The 22,034-nt window shown below is 42.3% G+C and overlaps 1 protein-coding gene across 1 annotated transcript in view; it reads left to right on the top strand.

Annotated features, from left to right (window-relative positions):
- AGPS (alkylglycerone phosphate synthase) overlaps positions 1-22,034 on the top strand; it is a 300,029-nt gene that overhangs the window by 79,682 nt on the left and 198,313 nt on the right. The window contains exons 6-7 of the mRNA XM_033946176.1: positions 12,433-12,504; positions 14,165-14,244. Coding sequence (XP_033802067.1) covers positions 12,433-12,504; positions 14,165-14,244 — 152 coding nt within the window. The remainder of the gene's footprint in view (positions 1-12,432; positions 12,505-14,164; positions 14,245-22,034) is intronic.

The raw sequence follows: 22,034 nt of genomic DNA, 5'->3' as shown, positions 1-22,034 counted from the left end.
GTGGACTCCCAGCCAGTCAACTTTCAGGATATCCACAATGAATATTGTCATAGACACCTTCAGAGCAATGAGCTCTGAGCCACCTGTGACAGGAATTTTGCTCCAGTGGGCCACTGTGAGCCATACAGGGATTTTTAGGAGGCTAGAGAGACAACACTAGACAACCAGAGACTTTGCCTGAATTGATAATGACAAAATTTATTCATGTGAAAAAGAAATCAAAAAATGTTCAGCTTTGATATCAACATAAGCAGTTCATAAAACCAATGATAACAGGCAAAAACAAAACTCATAAGTGTCAGTATGCTCCACAGTAATATAAGTTATTCAGCAGGCACAGCATACAAAAACAAAACAAAACCCTTTAAGCAGTCTTTCAGAATTATTAATCCATGTGCTCCACTGCACCACTTCAGCTTGCAGCACTTAAGCCTAAATACAAACTCTGTGCTCACTTCTCTCCAAGTAGTTATGAGCTTATCACAGTTCTGGCTTCTAGTAGCTATTAAACTTTTCCCTCCATGGGCTAATCAGTAATGAGAAAACAGATAGGGCTTCACTAAGCTCACCGATCGTGTCCTGACCAGTTTGCGAGCCTTCTCCAACCCCGACCCGATTCACTAACTTTCTATCCGATCCGATCCGCACTTGATCCGATCCGCACAGGCAAATGAGGAGAAATGGCATGCATAAATAGGAAGCCAGTGATTCACTAAACAGAAGATGGAACATTGATTGGGCTTGCCGATCCAAAAAGAAGTGATTGCTGAGGACCAGTCACTCACGTCCTTGCCGACTGTCCTGCTCTTTGCCGCCCTGAAATCCCAGTCCTGCAGCCCTGAAATCCCAATATCAAACATAAAACCATCAAAATAAAACATCTCCCTTGTGAAAAAAGCACCCTGCCCTCTGCTGCCCTGCCTCTCTGCGAGGCAGTGGTTTTAACCCACAGATTTAAAGCATATTCTGTTCCGTAGTATGGCTGCAAAGTGTGTTCTGTTCCATTCTGCCTGCACAATTTCCTTTTGGGATCTGTCTGTACCTAAGCCACCCCTCCCCCTTTGTTTTGACCTCGCTTGTGCGGAGAACAAGTGCATGCGCGGATCACAGCTACAGACAAAGTGGATGGTCTGCACATGCGTCTGGATCGCTCTGCAGTGATCCATGGGGTTGGTGTGGGGTGTGTGTCCGATCAAATAATTTGCATGAGGACTGTTTAGTGAATTGGTCACCTGGCAAGACTCGACCATGGATCGCCCAACAACGGTGAGCTTAGTGAATCTAGGCCATAGATGGTTAGAATGCTCCTGCATCTGGTCATGTCCTCACAGCAAGCAGAGAGAAAACCCCCCAGTATTTTAAAGTTTCCCTTAATGGCATGAAAAAAACCCCCCACTCCTTTCAGGAATTACTAGCAGTAATGGTAAAGGTAAGTTTGTTCCAGGCTTTAGACTTCAAGTCTTACTGTGCAAAAGACTTCACAAAAAATACAAGAAGGCATTATATCTCACTTGCCTTAGTGTTACAACACACTTCCATCAGTTGCTCTTCTGGAACCAGTTCCTCATATGGCACTGTCTCTAGGGCCTGAACCTCTGGCTCTCGGGTTCTGGTAGTCCCTCACCAGCCTCTATAAGGTCCATGGCTTCTGGCTTTTCCTGGCCATTCAGCATCCTTAGCCCTAAGCGCTCTGCCTCAAGTGTCTGGCATTCTTCGCCTCAAGCTGCTCTGCCTTCAGGTGAAAAAAGGCACAGCTATGCCCCAAACCTTCAGGTGCTGCAGGCTCTCTAGATGCCTGTTAGAGAATGACACGGGGAAAAAATCTGTCCCCGTCACCGGCCCACCATCCTCTGCACCGCCCCGTCACCGCCATTCCCTTCACCGCCCCGTCACCGTCACCGCCATCCCTTTCACCGCCCCGTCACCGCCACTGCCATCCCATTCACCGCCCCGTCACCGTCCCCGCTGCATCCATATAAGCCTTAGTACTGTAATATTTAGCTTATTCCTTTCTTATAAATCAAAGTTCCTGCTGCTGTTCAGCTGGCAGGGCTTTGTTTATAAATTTTTATCAACACAACTAATATACTATTTTATCCTAAAGCAAAAAATAAATAAATAAATATAATTTTTTTTTCTACCTTTGTTGTCTGGTTTCTGCTTTCCACATCTTCTCATTGAATTCCTTCCATCCACTGTGTGTCTTCTCTCTGCGTCTTCCATTTGCTGTTACTGTGCCTCTCCCTTAACCCCCCCCCCCAATTGGTCTAGCACCCATCTTCTTCCCTCTGTTCCCCCATAGTCTGGCATCTGTCTTCTTCCCATTCTGTCTTCCACATTTCCCTTCGGGGTCTGTTCCTCTCCACCCTCCTTCAATGTCTGTCCTATTCCTTTCCACCACCACCCTTCCCTCCCTCCTTTACCATCTGTTCCTTTCTACCACCCTTCAGCTTCTCTCGCGTGGCTTATCTATCTACCTTCCTCCCTCTTATTTTCATGGCACGTTACAATGTAATTTGTGCAAGCCACTGGAGCCTGCGAGCTCGGTCCCTGTCCCATCCCCACAAACCATCTCGCTTCTGTGCTCCTATTTTCCCCATTTCTAATATCTCCCATATGTATCTGCCATTGCCCCCCCCTGTGTCCATATACCATCCCCATGGCATGTCCCCTTTATGTCTCTGTCCCTATGCCCCATGCACATAATTTCCCCTCTTTCTGTTACCTTCCTGTGTCCAGATTTCCCCTATCTTCCTCTTCCATACCAGTGTGTCTCTTCTTTTCAACCCCATCTAGCTTTTTTTCCTCTTTCTTTCCCCCCCCCTGCTTCTAGCATCTGGCTCACCTGCCAGTCCTTCCCTTTCTTTCCTGCTGTGGGTTTTTCTTTCCGACTTCATCCCCTTTCCCTTTCACTCCCTCCTTCCAATTTGAGCCGGGAACACTAGCGATCGCACGGTCCCCGCAGCTCACACCCGCCTGCCCAATCGATTCTAGTGTTTAGCCAGCTCTCTCCCTTCTCCTCACCTTAGTTTGTAGATTTTCTTTTTCGGCGACCCGCACGCTATCAGAGAGCCGCGCACTCGCGGCTGCTCAGTGTTCAATCTTCTGCTCTGCTGCAACTTCCTGTTTCCGGTTGCGTCAGAGCAGAAGATTGAACACTGAGCAGCCGCGCGTGCGGGTCGCCGAAAAAGAAAATCTACAAACTAAGGTAAGGAGAAGGGAGAGAGCTGGCTAAACACTAGAATCGATTGGGCAGGCGGGTGTGAGCTGCGGGGACCGCGCGATCCTTCATGCCTCACTGCGGGGACAAGACCATTCACCGCCCCGCGGGCGGTGAATGGCCTTGTCCCCGTCGCCGCAGCGACTGCTAGTTTTCTTCCCCGTTTTCGGCGGGTGACCCGCGGCTAAAATGCGGTGGCCGCGGGTAAACCGCCACTGTGTCATTCTCTAATGCCTGTCTCCTTCCTCCTCTGCAATTGTAGGGAATAGCTCTAGATTGGCATGTGCTAGGAAGTGCAGGCTGCTCTGAATTCAGACTCCATCTAGAGGAATAAGTAGGAAGATCCTCAAACCTATCTACACGAGGTTTAACATGTGCTGTGTTTTGAATATCTTTCTCCGGTGTGTGCACTGCTCTGGGAACACCTCTAGCAGGCATAGGTTGCCTATCACAATATGCATGATAAACTTGCATGCAGTGAAGCCAAAGCATACAAATATGTCATGTATATTTTTTGTGGATATCCTGGAAACAAGCTGGTTTGGGGGTCCTCTAGAATAGGTTTGCGAACCACTGTTCCAGAACATTCTTTTCTGAAAAAAAAAAAAATGCTTCAAAACAAGTGGTCATGGTATATGGTTCTACAGAGGTAGACTGGTAGGAGTGTGTGTGTGGGGGGGGGGATAAAATATTAATGGAAAGGGTAGCTTCCTATGTGAATGGCAGTGGAGATACAAACTAGAGAATGACATGGGGACTGTTTCACGCAGTATGTCGCGGCTAACTGTGGCAAACCTGCAGGAACGGGATAAGAAATTAGCCGTTTGTCGCAGATACAGGAACAAGGCTTTTTACTGCTCTGCGGAGTGGTAAATGGCCAAGGTTGTCCCCACAGTAAAGGATCTGCTGCTTATTGCCTCCCTCCCTTCCTGGCCAGCAGCCCTCCTCATGATCGTGAGTCCAGCAACCTCCCTCCCTATCGCGAGTTCAACAGCTTGCCTCCCTTGCACCCTCCCTTGCTCCTGATCGCGGGTCAAAACTGGGAAAAAAACCCCAAACCTGTGACTCACCTGGGTCTGCTCCTTTGCGCCACCTGAGGCGGGCCTACCAGCCTCTTAGAAGCTTTGACAACAAAGAGGTGACATCGCAGGCCTGCTCCAGGACCTTCTTCCGACCAAATCTGTAACTTCGGTTTTGCCGGAAGTTACATCGAAGGAGGAAGCCAGAGAATGGTCCTGGAGGTCCCTGGCCTCACAAGATCTCAAAGATGCATACACTTGCATCCCTATTCATCCCTCATGTTGACGTTTCCTTCATTTCAAGTTTCTAAAACAGCACTTTTAGTACAAAGTATTGCTCTTCGGCCTTTCCTCGGCCCCAAGAGTATTCACAAAGTGCTTAGCAGTGGTAACAGCGCACTTTCACAGAAAGGCCACTTTGTCTTCCTATACCTTGATGACTGGCTTCTAGTGACCCATTTTCGAGGCCTCCAATTCCTCAGTCAAGAAGATCTGCTGCAGAGCCTTACTACTCTTGCCACTCGAGTTCTTCTCTTGCGAGGTATTCTATGCATTCTCTCAGATATCTCAGGTATCAGCACTCCAGAGAAGCTTCACCTTCGTTCTCTGCAATGAGAGGGGCCTCGAGGTCCCCTTCTTCACGAAGTTGTCCTTCAGATCAGGTATCCTTTTCCAAGTTTCTCTGTCAAATGAGTAAGGACCTGAACATCACGTTGGAGTCTGACTCCAAATTCTCCACAGAGTATTTGAAAGAAATGGGTATGCCTCATCCTCCTAGGGAGTCTTTAAAATTACCCATTAATTGAATTCTTTCTCAAACGAAATCTTGAGACACCTTATTCCGTTCCCGCTGTGCCAGCGAAGTTGGAATCTCGCTACAGAACTGTAAGGGCTTTGAAAAATCTCAATTATCCCATCAATCCCTTCTCGTGGAGTTTTCTTTAAAAAGAACTCACCCTGCCAAAGTTTATGCCACTATCCCGCCTGGAAGAGAGGGCAGGACTATGGACAAGTTTGGCTGTCACCTGTATCAAAATTCACTTATGGCGACCAGGGTTTTGAATTATAACTTTGTCTTCACTTCTTATCTCAAACATTTGGTCAACACCATGCCTAATGTTGCCAAATATATTCGTAAACTATATCGCCACAAGACTCTTTATTCAAAAACTATATAAAAAAAATGTGTTAAAACACTTACAAACAAGTGTAATACAGTCACCAACCATACAGTGTCATATAAAATGCCAGCTATAGTTGGAAAGAGGGACCATCATAGCACTCTGAGAGTCCCTCTACCCGCCCGCAGAGGCTGCAACTCAGAAAGGGCTGTTAGCCTCTGAGTTGCAGGGATTCTATAGGCCGCTGCCCCCTTCCTAACGACGCTTCAAGCGAAACTCGAGTCGAAGGGAGGCCTTTAGCTTTTCTGAACAGAGTTTTCACGAGTTTCACAGCACTTGAAATGAACTAATTGATCACTAAGATAATTTTCTGCCAAGCTCCTGCCCTTTTATGCATTGACTTCAATGACAGATAAGTTACTGTTTAATAACTACTAGATAATAAATTATAAACAAATAATTTGCACATAAATCATCATATAAGCATTGTAATGAGGGCGGGTAGAGGGACTCTCAGAGTGCTATGATAGTCCCTCTTTCCAACTATAGCTGGCATTTTATATGACACTGTATGGTTGGTGACTAAGCACTTATATTTATATTACACTTGTTTGTAAGTGTTTTGCCAAATATATTCCACAGCATCGGCTTCCAGAGTTTCAACAGCTGTGCAACACTCTGGCCCACCTTCACACTCATCTTGTTCAATATTCATATGATGCTTTTGAACTTTCCTCAAGGGTTACTGCATTCTCGGTGGCAATGCGCCGGTTTGCCTGGCTTCGCACTGTAGACAAGGACCTGAATCTTCAAGATCGTCTGGCCAACATTCCTTGTCAAGGCAATGAGTTGTTTGATGATTCTATCGTGGCAGCTACCAAATGTTTGTCTGAACATGAGAAATTGTTTGCTTCCATCATCAGGCTAAAGCCTAAGCCTTCTACCTCTAAGGGCTCCCAGACCTATTCCATCCTACCAGAGGCATTTTCCTCAGTGGGCCGCTCCTTATTCAAGGGCACCCCCTAAGAACCCACAGCAGCAATTGCAAAGGCAGCAAAAACCTCAGATTCCTGCTGTACCCAAAGCCTCTCAGTCTTTTTGACCATCTAATATTGAGCATAACCTTAATCGTTCTGCCTCTGTCTCTCCTCTTCCCATTGGGGGGTTGTCTCTATCATTTTTACCAACGTTGGGAACTCATTACTTCCGATCTCTGGGTACTCTCAATCATCAGAGAAGGTTACTCTCTCCATTTCATCCAGATTCCTCCAGATCTACCTCCAAGAGAGTATCCTTACAATCAATCACATACCACCCTTCTTCTTCAGGAAGCCCAGGCTCTGGTGCATCTCTGGGCCATCGAGGAGGAACTTTTACTCTCACTATTTTCTAGTTCCGAAGAAGACAGGCGATCTGCGACCTATTTTGGATCTCGGAGCACTGAACAAATTTCTTGTCAGAGGAAAATTTTGAATGCTGTCTCTGGCATCCTTGTATCCCCTTCTAGATCAGAATGATTGGTTATGTTCTCTAGATCTCAAAGAGGCTTACACTCACATTCCCATTCATCCAGCCTCTTGCAAATTCCTCAGATTTCGGGTGGGAAATCTTCATTTTCAGTACAGAGTACTACCCTTCGGCCTGGCATCATCTCCCGAGTATTCACCAAGTGCCTAGTTATGGTGGTAGCAGCTCTGCACAACCATGGTCTTCAGGTGTTCCCCTACCTGGACGATTGGCTCATGAAAGATTCAATATCTCAGGGGGTTATTATAGCAACCCAATGGACTATGTGGTTCCTCCAAAGTTTGGGCTTCAAAATCAACTTTCCCAAATCCCAGCTACAGCCTTCTCAGACTTTACAGTTCATCGGAGCTATACTGGACACTGTACAACTCAGAGCATTCCTTCCTCAACAACGTTAGGATACTCTCATTCAACTTTGCCAAAAAGTGTCTTCTCTATCTTCGATTTCAGCCAGACACATGGTTCTCCTAGGTCACATGTTTTCTACCGTTCACGTGACTCCTTTTGCCAGACTTCGCCTCAGAATTCCTCAGTGGACCCTGGCATCTCAGTGGGCGCAGGCTTTCAACCCATTCTGTCATCATATTACAGTAACTCATAGAAACATAGAAAAAGACGGCAGATAAGGGCCGCGGCCCATCTAATCTGCCCACCCTGATAACCTATTTAACTCTGTGTAGAGATCCCACGTGACAATCCCATTTCTTCTTAAAATCAGGCACGCTGTTGAGACAGTCTCTCCACTGGTGGATTCTCTCTTCCAATCTCTCCAGAGGTTTACTGTTTCCAGCGCCCTCTCATCAGAAGGTCCCCACGACAGATTCCTCGACCTACACTTGGGGGGCTCATCTCGACGGTCTCCGTACTCAAAGCCATTGGTCCAGCAAGGATCGTCAGTGTCACATCAATCTGTTGTAACTCAGAGCAATCTTCAATGCTCTCAAAGCTTTTCAGGATCTTCTTCACGATCAAATAGTCCTCATTTGTACAGACAACCAAGTTGCCATGTACTACGTCAACAAGCAGGGAGGCACCAGATCTCTACCTCTTTGTCAGGAAGCTCAAAAGGTGTGGAACTGGGCAGTCCATCACAACACCTTTCTGAAAGTGGTCTACATTCAAGGAGAGAAAAACTGTCTGGTGGACAAATTGAGTCGTCTTCTCCAACCTCATGAATGGACACTCAATTCCTCACCTCTCCATCACATTTTTTCTCATTGGGGAACCCCTCAGATAGATCTCTTCACGTCTCCCCACAATAACAAACTGCCTCAGTTCTGCTTCAGGATATACTCTCCTCACCGCCTTGAGGCAGATGATTTTCTTCTCGAATGGACGAATCAGTTTCTCTATGCGTTCCCTCCATTCCCTCTCATTCTCAAGACACTTGTCAAACTCAAATGAAACCATGCTACCATGATTCTGATAGCTCCTCGGTGGCCCAGGCAGCCTTGGTTCTCCCTTCTACTTCAACTCAGCAGCAGGGAACCATTCCTTCTACCAGTCTTTCCGTCTCTGCTTATACAGAATCAAGGGTCTCTGCTTCATCCCAGCCTTCAGTCTCTACACCTGACAGCTTGGTACCTTTCAACCTAACTGCCACTCTACAGTTTTCACAATCTGTAAAGGACATTTTAGAGGCTTCCAGGAAGCCCACCACTAGACAATGTTACAATCAGAAATGGGCTAGATTTTCTGCTTGGTGCACCATTCATCACAAGGAGCCTCAATCTACCTCCTTGTCTTCAGTTTTGGATTAACTGTTGCATTTATCTCACTCAGGCCTCAAATCTACCTCCATTCGAGTCCATCTCAGTGCGATTGCTGCTTTTCATCAGCCTATTGAAGGGAAACCCCTCTCTGCTCATCCTGTGGTTTCCAGATTTATGAAAGGACTTTTCATTGTCAAACCACCTCTCAAACCGCCTCCAGTGGTTTGGGATCTCAATGTTGTTCTTGCTCAATTGATGAAGCCTCCTTTTGAACCAATGGGCCCCAAGTTAAAAAACCTACACCTATATTTCATTACAGAGAGAATCAGCCCAGCACCATGAACCTTCAGCTTCTGAGAACTTAATGCTACCCTTTTTTCATGTTCCTCATTGAAACCAGCTACTCTAGACCCTTTCAGTAGAAGTCAGATGCCTCCAGCTATGGAAAGCAAGGGTAGCTGGCGCAGACCTGCTATCAATGCCTTAGTAAGCTGACTAGTTTGCTTCAGACCATCCCGTTGTAATGGCTATATCACAATTTTGGCCATAGCAAACTATATCTGTGCCTTGTGCAATTGTACACACTATGGTGGCACCTGCACCCCGTGCCCTCCCTCCCCAGTAGCATGGTAGCTCCTTACTTCTCTCCTTCCCCTCCCCTGAACACACAGTGCAGCTTCTCTACCTGTCTCTTTCCTGCCCCTAACTTCAAGTAATCCCTCTCTCTTCAAACTTTATAGTCACAATTAAAAGATAAGGTTCAGTAAGCATGGTGGTGCTCTGTGGAGCCTTTCGCTCAAATATGTTCTTATTGCTGGGCATATGGGACCCAGCAGTACCTAGAATGTGTTAGAGCAGAAGACTCTGTGAAACATCACTGTGCTTGCTGAATGTGATCTTTTAACCATGTCTGGAAGGTTTGAAGAGAGGTATATTCCTTTGGGGGGGGGTGTTTAGAAAAAGACAGGTATGTTTGGGAGGGGGGGCACTAGCCCTGATCATAATAGAAAGTCAGCAGTTGCCATTTTGTGTAAAGTGAGTTGCAAATTAGACAAGTTATTTTCTAATATGCAAATTTTATCAAAAGCTTAAATGTTTATAATTTGAGAAAATATTTTACTTTCTACAGTAGATTTACTGTAGATTATTAAAAATGCCAAATTTTCTACATTGCATTGGCTGTAAAAGTTGTTATGATAGTACTTGGGAACATGAAGCAAAATGATGGCAAGCTCACATTTGACATGTTTTCCTTCAAGAATAAAGATTTTTTGGATAAAAATTTATTAAAATTCTTATATATTGTAATTCTACACAGTACAAATAGGTGATTGCTTTAAGTGGTTTATATCAGACTGGTTTCCAACAAAAAATTCAAAATTTGTTCATTTCACTTCTGGTCATGTGATCTTGAAGAAGAGCGAACAGACTGTAACGCTGCATAGCAGAAGTAAAAAGCTCTAATTTCTTAGAAACTAATTAGATGTCACTTTAAAAGTACAGGTTGTTCCAAGCATTTTCCCCAATGCCACAGAATATTTAACAATGATGCTTCCAGTACCAAGAAAAACAACAAAAGCAAATGACAGTTGTTTCAGGGAAGAAGTGATCAGAAATTATTTGCTAAAATAATTGTTCAGGGAAAAGAATGATATTACAGAATTGCAGATGTCAGAATTTAATTCCAAAGTTGCATCTGAAACTACTGCACCTTCTGAATTTACAATAGGCATCATAGAAAACAAATGTTTAATCTATATGCTGGAGTTAGTCTGATATTCCTGATATTGGTGCTTGTCTGTTTGAAGTCTGATCTGTCTGATATTCTTAGGATTAACAACAACTTTGTTCCAGCTTCAGGGTTCAATGATCTGGTAGTTTATGGTAGAATTAAAAAAAAATAATTTAAGATGATCTTGGCATGCCGAAAAACCACTTTTGGTCAATCAGCCTATTCAATACAGGCTGATTTACACCTTTCTTTCCAGGTGTGCTTTCTAGAATTACATGCCCCATCACTGGTCCTGATCAACATTCATTCCGAATTTGTGTTGGATAATAATTTTGAATGCATTAACTGGTCCACTGGTAGGCTTAATGGCTCTGTCAGAATTCAGGTAAGTGCAGATGACCTTCATGCACCCTAAGGAGGTTCCTTGCAGGGTAGTCTAAGTAGTATCCAGAGGCCATCTCAAAGAGCAGGAAGATAACATTTACCTTCTCTTTAGTGTATAGCACACACACAGTTGCTCATTCTGAACAGGAAACAAGATGGCCCCACCAGCAGGGAGTGTGAATCTTAGAGCTAGAATGCCTAGCAACTGCTCACCGATGCCCACAGTATCTCCTATTGGCAAGAAGAATGGAACTATTAAGCATGGGTTCTTATTGGACAAACTGTCTTTACTGTGTATCTGATATTGATGTTCTTGTTGGAGAGGGTGGTCTGCAAAACTCTTTTGCCAAATAGGATGTTTTGTACTTGGGTTTCCTAGAGGCTAATGCAGAAGAGGTTGACTTTGTGTTTAGAGATGATCACATGAGAACCATGATTTGCATATATATAGTTAAGGGGCTCATTTTCAAAAAAGAGAAACATTCAAAAAGTGGCATAAAGGGGCAGATGGGATTTTTTTTTTAACTAAACCCTTCCAATTTGCTATTTTTGAAACCTATTTTCTAGACTGATTTCTATGCTGTTCATCCACAGTTCTAAATCTCAAGGGTGTGTGTTAGAGGTGTAGTGTGGGTGGGACTAATGCAGGCTTATGACCTGGACGTTTTTCTTCCATAATTGAACACAGTTTAGAATACATCCAGGGCACAATTTGGATGTTTGTGCTAGACCTGTTTTAACAATGAATGTGTCAAAAAGGTGCCCAAACTGACCTCAAGACCACTGGAGGGATGTAAGCATGAACCCCCCCTCCTTCCCCCATGATTACTGACCCCTCTTACTCTCCAAAGATGTAAAACAGTGCATACATGCCTTCAGAAGTTATGGCCAGTCTTATTAAAGCAGCAAGCAGATCTCTGGAGTATCGTGGTGGTCAGTGCAGTTGAACGCAGAGAATTGGACCCAGGTCCATATCCCACTTTTAACTACTACACTTGTGGTGGAGTGTATGAGCCCACCTAAAACCACAAAAACCTATTTGATCATCATTTCGGTGCCACCTTCAGGCAATAATGGCTATTGTTGTGGTGTACAGTTGGGTCGGGTGGGCTTTGGAGGGCTCACCACACAATAGGGGTTATAGTGAGATGTGTGCATGGGACTTTTATGTGAAGTTCACTGCAGTGCCCCACTGTTCTGCTGGAATCTGTATGGCCAGTCTACTACAAATGCTGGCCTCTCCTACATCCCAGTGGTTTGTTTTGTGCGCTTTTCTTTTGAATATGGTGTTTTCAAAAATGATTCAAAAGATAGATGCACATCTTAAAAATGGCCATTTTTGAAAAAATGAGATGTTTTGCAGTTTTGAAAATGAGTATGTTTGGGACTGGATTTTTGTGCGTCTTTTGCAAAACGGCCAAACTTGGATTTGGATATCATATTGAAAATGGCCCTCTACATGTATCAGGTGCAAGAAATGACTAACCTCTTCTTACCTATAACTAGGATGCCTAGAAGATTGCACATATTAGGAGCTTCCTACCTGGGAATTCTGTTTTCAAGAGCCATTTTGCTATTCAGGTCTAGCTTCAATACTTCTGTTGTTCAGTATCACTTTGTTAGTGCTTCAACTCCTCCAGCTGAAGTCTGAAGCTGCAACAATTGGAGTATCAAACTATTTCTATTAGTATCAGTATGTTTTCTTATTTTTCAATAGATTGCCATGATGACACACTTAAGATTGTGGAGTTGGCGTGTAAACATAATGTGTGCATAATCCCATTTGGTGGTAAGTGCTGTTCCTTACATGTTTGCTCTCATGCATTTTTTTTAAATACTAATCTAAGCTGTGTACTTCTTAAATTACTGCTAGAAACAATGTTGCATTCTAAGGATGGAGAAAAAATAGCAAGATTTGGTAATAAGTCAACACACTGTATATAACTTGGGCAATTCCATAAAAACACAGAAAAATGAAGACAGATAAAGACCATATGGCTTATTTAGTCTCTTTACCACGTCATCTATCCTCTCCTCTCCTTTAGAGATCAACATACTTGTCCTAAACTTTCTTGAATTCAGATACACTTGGTCGCCACCACCTCCACTGGGTGGCCATTCCAAGCATTTATCACCCTTTTCTTGAAAAAGTATTTTCTGAGGTTACTTCTGAATCTATTCCCTTTCACTTTAATCGTGTGCTTCCTCATTCCAGAGTTTCCAGAGAATTGCCTCATGCGCATTTATGCCACATAAGTATTTAAATGTCTCTATCATATCTCCCCTATCCCTCCTTTCCTCCAAAGTATACAAATTGTAGCATGGCTGTCCCTTGATGAACGTCCAGCCCAGCCCACATCGCTTTACATAGACCCAGCATGCTTCCCCAAGAGGGAGGAAGACCCTGCCTAGGTGGAATCTTTAAGATTAGTATAAATTCAGGCAATACCAAATGGTAAGTATCAAACAGGGCCAAGTTTATTTGATACGGCAATCTCAACTGCCCCCCCCCTCCCCAAACTGGTCAAAACTAGTGAGGTTTAATTCCTTCCACAGTTCATGAAACAGTTTCCTCACATGAAAGCACAAGTAATACACAGTCTCTCAAAACAATCCAGATCCAAACACAAATCAAAAATGCAGGATTTTTTCCCACTTGAGCCTACATGGTCTTTCAGCTGCGCCCAAAACTGCAACACACCTGACCCTCAGCTCCACAGAACTGCAGGAGGGAGAATTAACGGATTCACCAAATTTCAGCACAAAAATGCAGCCCTCATTCCTACTCCAAAAGATGATGGGTAAATCCTCCCCAATTCCCTCAAGTCTCATGGGTGTTATGACAAAACAGTTCAAAAGGCCTCACAAAATAAATGCTTCAAACCAAGAAGGTTCAACAGCCAGCTTCCACCTTGTGCTGACACAGTTCATTACTTTCCCTGCTTTCTGTCTCTTATGACAGCCACACTGTGCACTGCCCAGCAGTCGGAGAAACCAAAAATATACTTTTTACTAGCAGCAAAAGAAACAAAAACTTCCTTCAGACAACTGCAGTATTGTTGAGGCAGCTTCCCTGACTCTGCAATTGTTCACAGTCCTTTCCACCAAAAGAAAACTCAGCTTTTCCCACCAAACTCAGAAAAGCCTTTAAATTTTGCAGCACACAAACAGTTTTGTTCAAATCAGGAAATGATCAACTCACTTTCATGGTCTCCTCATATTGTGGTTCAGGTTCCACAGTATTATCTTGGTCTATCTGTGACCTATGCTATATTAAAAATCAGTTTTTAATATTTTAGATGTAACATTCTTATTGAATCTGTCAACACTTGAATTTTATATTTCATTTTCTGTAAATAGCTTAGAGCTGTTCATGTCCTGTTTCTGTTGTAAAGGTGAATGAGAAATAATTGAAAATAAATAGGTGGGGTATTTCCTCTTTTTGGTAGGAGGAACAAGTGTTTGTAATGCCTTGGAGTGCCCAGAGGATGAGAAAAGAACAATTGTTTCTTTGGACACCTCCCAAATGGTATGTATAGAAATACATTTTACAAGCGACTTTTTCTGTTAACTTAACCCATTTATACTGGAGTTTGCAATTTTTTTAGTTTTGTGGTTTGGTTTGATTTATTTATAATCCACCTTTTACAAGGCAAAGTACATCAACGCATTCATAAATATACACAAATGGCATTACAATCATTTTACAAAAAATTAAAATACCACCAAATTACATGAGAAACTGACATAAGAACATTATTCTCTCTAGACTATCTTCCTATCCCAAACAGATCAGCTCAATGAACATGCCATAAAACAATTACAGCATGAGCAGAGTAATTGGACACAAGCGCACTTTTAAGCAGCAGTCCCTGTGTGGGTGCTAATTAAGCTGCTAGCTTTGCTCTAGGTATGTAAAAAGTACTTGGAAAATGATACATGACGCAAATTTTATTAAAATAGTTATTCCGTTTATTAATTCCCAAAATGAATTGTCAAAAGATTAGTTTGCGTCACTGGGAGATCTTTACAGCTGCCAAACTCTGGCCTTCCTGACAAAGATCTCAACCCGATAATTCGTTGCTTCCCAATATATAGCTTTTGTCCTGCATGATATCATTACTTGTCAGCCAATCCATTAACAGAGGCTGCCCTTAGCTTTGGACAAAGAACTTCCTTTTAAAATGAAATAAAAGTTTCAGAAATCATATTTTTGTTTGCTTTCAATTGTGCAGATGCTGAAAAGTTTATGTCCCTGTTAGCACAGGAAAAAAAAAAGAAGGAGCTATTACCCCCTGCTCTGAAAAACTGGTTCAGTGTTTCTGACTAACTATTCCCAGATGTTGCCTCCCAGGCTCCCTTTAAGTTTTTTTAGGTTTCAAATATATAAAATATGTTTTTCAAAACCCATTCTCATGTTTAGTATACCTTCACACATCATTCATACATCATTCATTCGGGGTCCCATTCATACATCCAACACAGTATATTGCATTCAAGCTTAATACATGTTATATCCCAGTTTGGAATATGGAGTCTAATATGCTCTTCCTAACCGGCCTAAGCACATCTGTTATCAATTAGAACCACGAAGCTCAAGGCGGGAAATGAACAAAGACACAGAAGGGACATAGGCCGAACACAAAATGGAGTAAAGCCAAGCAGAAGATACAGAAAGACAGAACAAAATAGTCATTAATATTTCTATGTATGTTACACATTACCTGATTTCCTCTATGATTCTGGCCCACCTAACACCTTACACAAATAGTGAATTCCCCTTTTCCTATGCTATATATCGGTTTCCTGATCTTTTGTTTATTATTCTGACTTTTTCAAAGTTTTAAATGTGTTTGCATGTATATAAGAACCTCTGATCAGAACTAGGAAGGTCTCTGTCACGCTCTGCTAACGCTTCTGCGTAGTATGCGCCAACTCAGGCCTATTCAAGCAGTGCCAATAAAGTCATAATGTATATATCATATAATAGAACAAATGGCATTTTATCAATTTTTTGAAGGCCTGCAAACTCTTTTGTTGCTTAATGAAAGATGGAAGCTTATTCCATTCTTCTGGGCCACTACATGAAAAAACCTTTTCTCTCACCATCTGCAAACTTAGCTCCTTTCCAGATGGTATAGCCAAGTTCTGCTATGTTGCCGAGCGAAGCTTTAGCATCCCAAAATAGGGTGAAATGCAATCCATCAAATATTGTGGAGCAAATCCTTGTATACTTGGGTAAACCAGTAGCAATAATTTATACTTGATTCTAAACTCAATTTTCAGCCAGTAGAACTTACAGTAATAATCTGTTACATGTTCATTTATTTGAAGCTGAAACAACACTCGCAAAATGGAATTTTGTGCTATTTGTAAAGCACAAAACACCTAGCAGGACTACATTGCAGTAATCAAGAACTGGAAGGACAGGTTTTGTGCATGAAATTCATATATGTTACCTAGAAAAATTCAAGGAACAAGAATTTGAAAAGGAAAATTTTTTTATTTTATTATACTGTTGAATTATGTGGTATTCCAAAAATGGAACACTAGGCAAAACCACGGCTAAATTGTACATAATATATAAAATCAAGTTTCTTATCTCAGGAGGTGGTTACATTTGCTATTCAGTGTGATATTCAACAGAACACTTCACATGTAAGGCAATATCATATTTTTCACATCGAAAAGTGGTGTTCTTATGACATTCAGCACACTGCGTTTACTTTGCTTGTTTGACTATCACATGATTCATGCCATCATAACGTGAGTCAATGTTACACTTCTGAGAAGGTCTTCCTGTTTGGCCAGGTTTTGGTGGATGACCTTGGGTCTCCAGATAATATACCACATGTCAACGAACCTCCATATGTTTTATGCTGTTGCCAAACATTTTGTAAGACCAATTCAAAACAGAACAAAAGAGGGCTTGACTACTATTTCTTTCTGTGGATTGATGCCTGATACTTATCAATGTTTTCATCAGCTCTGTCTACGCCTCCTATGAAATGGTTTTACACTTTGGTCATGTTTGGCTACTGAATTTGGATATTCTTTTTCAGTTTCTGGGAATAATGATTGATAAGACACAGGGATCGATACCAACACCAGAGGCAACAGTGACAACACTGTTGTTACTGCAGACAATATTGCCTTTGCCATCAATTTGATAATTGAATGTGCCTCTTTCTTTTTGCTTTAGAGCTACATCTGATTCCAATGGAGCTTTGTCAATGCAATCCTTTCTCACTATACCTGTTGCTTGATGTCCCATTAAACTGAGCTTATCAAGATTGCAATACCGGTGAAAAAGTTATTGAATATAAAATGGTGTTGTCCAGAGTGTGCCTCTAAAAGTGTCTCACTAAAATGAAGGACAAGTGAGGCACTGACACCGCATTCCTTATGTCTAGTATTTGAGTTTTTATCCTGATACGGCTGAAACCAGCTATTGTAACCCAAACGTGTTTCACCACACCAAAACTTATAGCCAAACTCAATGGGCTTTCCTCTAATAAATTGTTTGCACCCATGATGACCAAAATGAAGAACCATGGATTCATCAAAGCTGAAATATGTTTCATTTGGAACAAATTTCATACATCTCTCATTGAGTTTGCTTATAAGAGGTTGCAACTTGGAAAACTTGTCCATTGGGTCCAAATTTGCATTGTCAGCAACATGCAAATTAGAAAATATAGTTTCAAAGCGGTCACGTTTCATGGCAGCACTAATGAGTATATTATGCAAATCTGTTCTTTGTTCCCAGTACATACGCCTTCTAGGAACTGAGATGTAACCACTCAGAAAAATAATTCCCAGAAAACATTTGAATTCGGAGCTAGTCAAGCCAAGATTTACACCCTTACTTTCAGGGTATAAGTTGGAGTGCGTGACAATGAGTTCAAAGACCTCGACATCAAGAAAAAGTTCAAGCATTTCTGTGGGAGTTCTCATTTCGGTGAAGAAATTTTTAGTTCTGTAACTCTACCTGCTACGTACTGTGCAGTTAGGTTGGCTTTTTTCCATTTGCAAACAGTTTTTGTCACTTTCTTTTTCTTTGATGAAGGAGGTTGCAGCGCAATAGACCTAAACGGAACTTCATTGTCAAGAGAGTCATCTTCAGGTGCATACGAGAGATCATCTGAGTCAGCATCATAGCCATCTTGAATAAGATATGCAGGTGTGCCACCAAAAAGATATTCAAACACAGTTCAATCCAGAGATTAATCAACAGATAAAGTCTCCCAGTGACAAAAAGATAATGGAGAAAAGACCTCAGACCTGATGCAGCCTTAACGCAAAACAGGGCCTTGTCGGGAAATCTGTTTATCCTTAGCAGCAGCAGCACTGGAAGTTGAGCGATTTACTGCCGATATTATAATCAATACCAGAGAAGAGAATGTTTTTATAAGATAGGTGCTAGTTTCCTATTCTTATAAGAAAATATATATGAATTTACCTGACAATTTTCACATTTTGAAGAATTGACTTAGGATATGGAATTTTTCTAGACTGGGGATGTATTTTCTTATGGCAGCTTTATAGTTGTCTCAGAATTTTCCAGGTGACAACTATCTTTGGAAATACTGAGGTCTTTTCACCATTATCTTTTTGTCACTGGATTGAACTGTGTTTGAATATCTTTTTGGTGGCTATATATGGATTATTTATTGTTTCACATTCTTCATCTCCTGAATCCTCATCAGAAACAGATGCTGTAGCATTTTCAGGTGATTGTATCACTATAGCACTTGCTTCTATCTTTTAACAGGTCAGTTATTTCATGTAAACTTGGAGTTTACATAAACTTGTAAAATGAATTCAACTAAAAAAGGGGAAAAGATATTATTGGTCCTAGTGGTAGTGGTTTTGCCTAGTGTTCATAAAATGGAACATGTAAAATGTCAAACGCATAACTAATACAATAATAACTTCAGTATTTTCTTTTTACAGCACAATAGCATAACTAGTAGAGAATAGAAAAAAGTTACTAGTATAAGATGTAGTGTAGTAAAGTTGTATTTACCTGTCTTTGGGTGGTTCTTCACAAATGTTCTGAAAATTCAACATCACTTTTTGACAAGCTCCCAGCATGCCAGTTTCTGCAGCAGTGAGTAACTTTGTGCATCACCTCATTCTCCCTCGCCTGAGGCATACATCCTTATCTCTTATTCTTCCTCTCCCTAGCTATCATTATATCTCTCTCCCACCCTCAAGCTTGATATCTCTCTCCATCTCGATAGCATACTTTCAGCTATCTCTGACTCCTCCGTATCCCTGTGCTCACTTCTCAGATTTCTCTAGCGCCATTCTTTTTTTTTTTTTTTTGCCACCCCCTCAATTTCACATAGCACACCAAATCTCCATAGTGCACACTCACTTTGCTCTTCCCTCACCCTCTCCATAGTGCATTCTTACCTTACTGGGCCCCTCCCCACCTACATGGTGCACTCTCACCTTTCCGACTCCTCCCTCACCTGCATTGTGCATGCTCACCTTGTTGAACCCCCTACCTGCATGGTGCATGCTTACCTTGCTGGCTTCCCCAATCTCCATGGTGCATGCTCACCTTGCTGGCCCCTCCCCACCTCCATGGTACATGCTCACCTTGCTTGGTACCCCCCTCCTCTTCCATGACATGTTCATCTTGCTTTGCACCCCCCCTCCACCTCTATAGCACACCAACTCATGGAAGACAAGGCCATAGCAGAGAGATTATATGAATTATTTGCTTCATGAGAAAGATGGGAAAATATCGGTGTCAGAAATGGTATGCAATGCTGATGAGTCAGAAAAACTGAAACAAATCTCTAAAACTGGAAGATGTAATGCAACAGTTTTACAAGTTGAAGAGTAGCAAATTGCCTGGACTGGATGGTTTACATCCCTGAGCACTAATAGAATTGAAAAATTAACTTGCAGAGCTATTGTTAGTAATTTATAATTTATAATTTTGAAAACAACCCAACATGGTTTCTGCAGGGGGAGATCGTGCCTAACGAACTTATTGCACTTCTTCGAAGGTATTAACAAACGGATGGACAGAGGAGACCCCATAGACATTATATACCTTGATTTCCAAAAAGCCTTTGACAAGGTGCCTCACGAACGTCTACTCCGGAAACTGAAGAACCATGGAGTGGACGGAGACGTACATAGATGGATCAGAAACTGGTTGGCGGGTAGGAAACAGAGGGTAGGGGTGAAAGGCCACTACTCGGACTGGATGAGGGTCACGAGTGGTGTTCCGCAGGGCTCAGTGCTCGGGCCGCTGTTATTTAATATATTCATAAATGATCTAGAAACAGGCACGAAGTGTGAGATAATAAAATTTGCGGACGATACAAAACTATTTAGTGGAGCTGGGACTAAAGAGGAATGTGAAGAATTGCAAAGGGACTTGAACAAATTGGGGGAATGGGCGGCGAGATGGCAGATGAAGTTCAACGTTGAGAAATGTAAAGTATTGCATGTTGGAAACAGAAACCCGAGGTACAACTATACGATGGGAGGGATATTATTGAATGAGAGCAACCAAGAAAGGGACTTGGGGGTAATGGTGGACATGACAATGAAGCCGACGGCACAGTGCGCAACAGCCGCTAAGAAAGCAAATAGAATGCTAGGCATAATCAAGAAGGGTATTACAACAAGGACAAAAGAAGTTATCCTGCCATTGTATCGGGCGATGGTGCGCCCGCATCTGGAATACTGCGTCCAATATTGGTCTCCGTACCTTAGGAAGGATATGGCGTTACTCGAGAGGGTTCAGAGGAGAGCGACACGCTTGATAAAAGGGATGGAAAACCTCTCATACGCTGAGAGATTGGAGAAACTGGGTCTCTTTTCCCTGGAGAAGAGGAGACTTAGAGGGGATATGATAGAGACTTATAAGATCATGAAGGGCATAGAGAGAGTAGAGAAGGACAGATTCTTCAAACTTTCGAAAAATAAAAGAACAAGAGGACACTTGGAAAAGTTGAAAGGGGACAGATTTAAAACGAATGCTAGGAAGTTCTTCTTTACCCAACGAGTGGTGGACACCTGGAATGCGCTTCCAGAGGGCGTAATAGGGCAGAGTACAGTACAGGGGTTTAAGAAAGGATTGGACATTTTCCTGCTGGAAAAGGGGATAGAAGGGTATAGATAGAGGATTACTGCACAGGTCCTGGACCTGTTGGGCCACCGCGTGTGCGGACTGCTGGGCACGATGGACCTCTGGTCTGACCCAGCAGAGGCATTGCTTATGTTCTTATGTTCTTATGTTCTTATGTTTAAAATCCATCATGATACTGGAAGACTTGGAGGGTGGCCAATGTAACACCATTTTTTAAAAGGGGTCCAGAGGTGAGCTTGGAAATTATAGATCGCTGTCTGACATCGGTGCCAGGCAAAATGATAGAGACTATTATAAAGAATCTAATTTAATCTACAGTTTATGAGTTGCTCTATGCCTAATTAGGTTCAAGGCAAAAGAACAAAATTATAGAGCATATACATAAGTATGGATTAATGAGACAAAGTCAACTGGATATAGCCGAGGGAAATCTTGCCTCACCAGTCTACTACAAAGGGATGAATAAACTTGGATAAAGGTTAGCTGGATGATATTGTGTATCTTGATTTTCTGAAGGCATTTGACAAAGTACCTCATGAAAGACTCCTGAAGAAATTAGAAAGTCATGGGATAGGAGGTAAAATCCTATTATAGATTAAGAACTGGTTAAAAGATAAGAGAGTAGGGTTAAATGGTCAGTATTCTCAGCGGCGAAAGATAAATAATGAGAGTGGGGTTCCCCAGGGGTCTTTGCTGGGATCATTTCATTTAAACATATTTATCAGTGATAATTAAATTTGCTGATGACACAAAGTTGTTAAGTCACAAGAAGATTGTGGAAAAACTGCAAGAGGACCTTGTGATATTGAAACATAGAAACATGATGGCAGATAAAGGCCAAATGGCCCATCTAGCAGTAACCATTATCTCTTTCTCTCTCTGAGAGATCCCACGTGCCTATCCTAGGCCCTTTTGAGTTCAGACACAGTCTATGTCTCCACCACCTCTTCTGGGAGACTGTTCCATGCATCTACCACCCTTTCTGTAAAAAAGTATTTCCTCAGATTACTTCAGAGCCTATCACCTCTTAACTTCATCCTATTTACTCTCATTGCAGAGTTTCTTTTCAAATTAAAGAGACTCGACTCATATACATTTAGGTATTTAAACGTCTCTATCATAGCTCCACTCTCCCGCCTTTCCTCCAAACTATTCAGATTGAGATCTTTAAATCTGTCCCCATACGCCTTATGATGAAG

The sequence above is a fragment of the Geotrypetes seraphini genome, chromosome 5 (assembly GCF_902459505.1).
Source record: "Geotrypetes seraphini chromosome 5, aGeoSer1.1, whole genome shotgun sequence".
NCBI classification, from domain to species: Eukaryota; Metazoa; Chordata; class Amphibia; order Gymnophiona; family Dermophiidae; genus Geotrypetes; species Geotrypetes seraphini.
The sequence above is the reverse complement of the archived record's forward strand: the minus strand, read 5'-3'. Positions and strand labels throughout refer to the sequence as shown.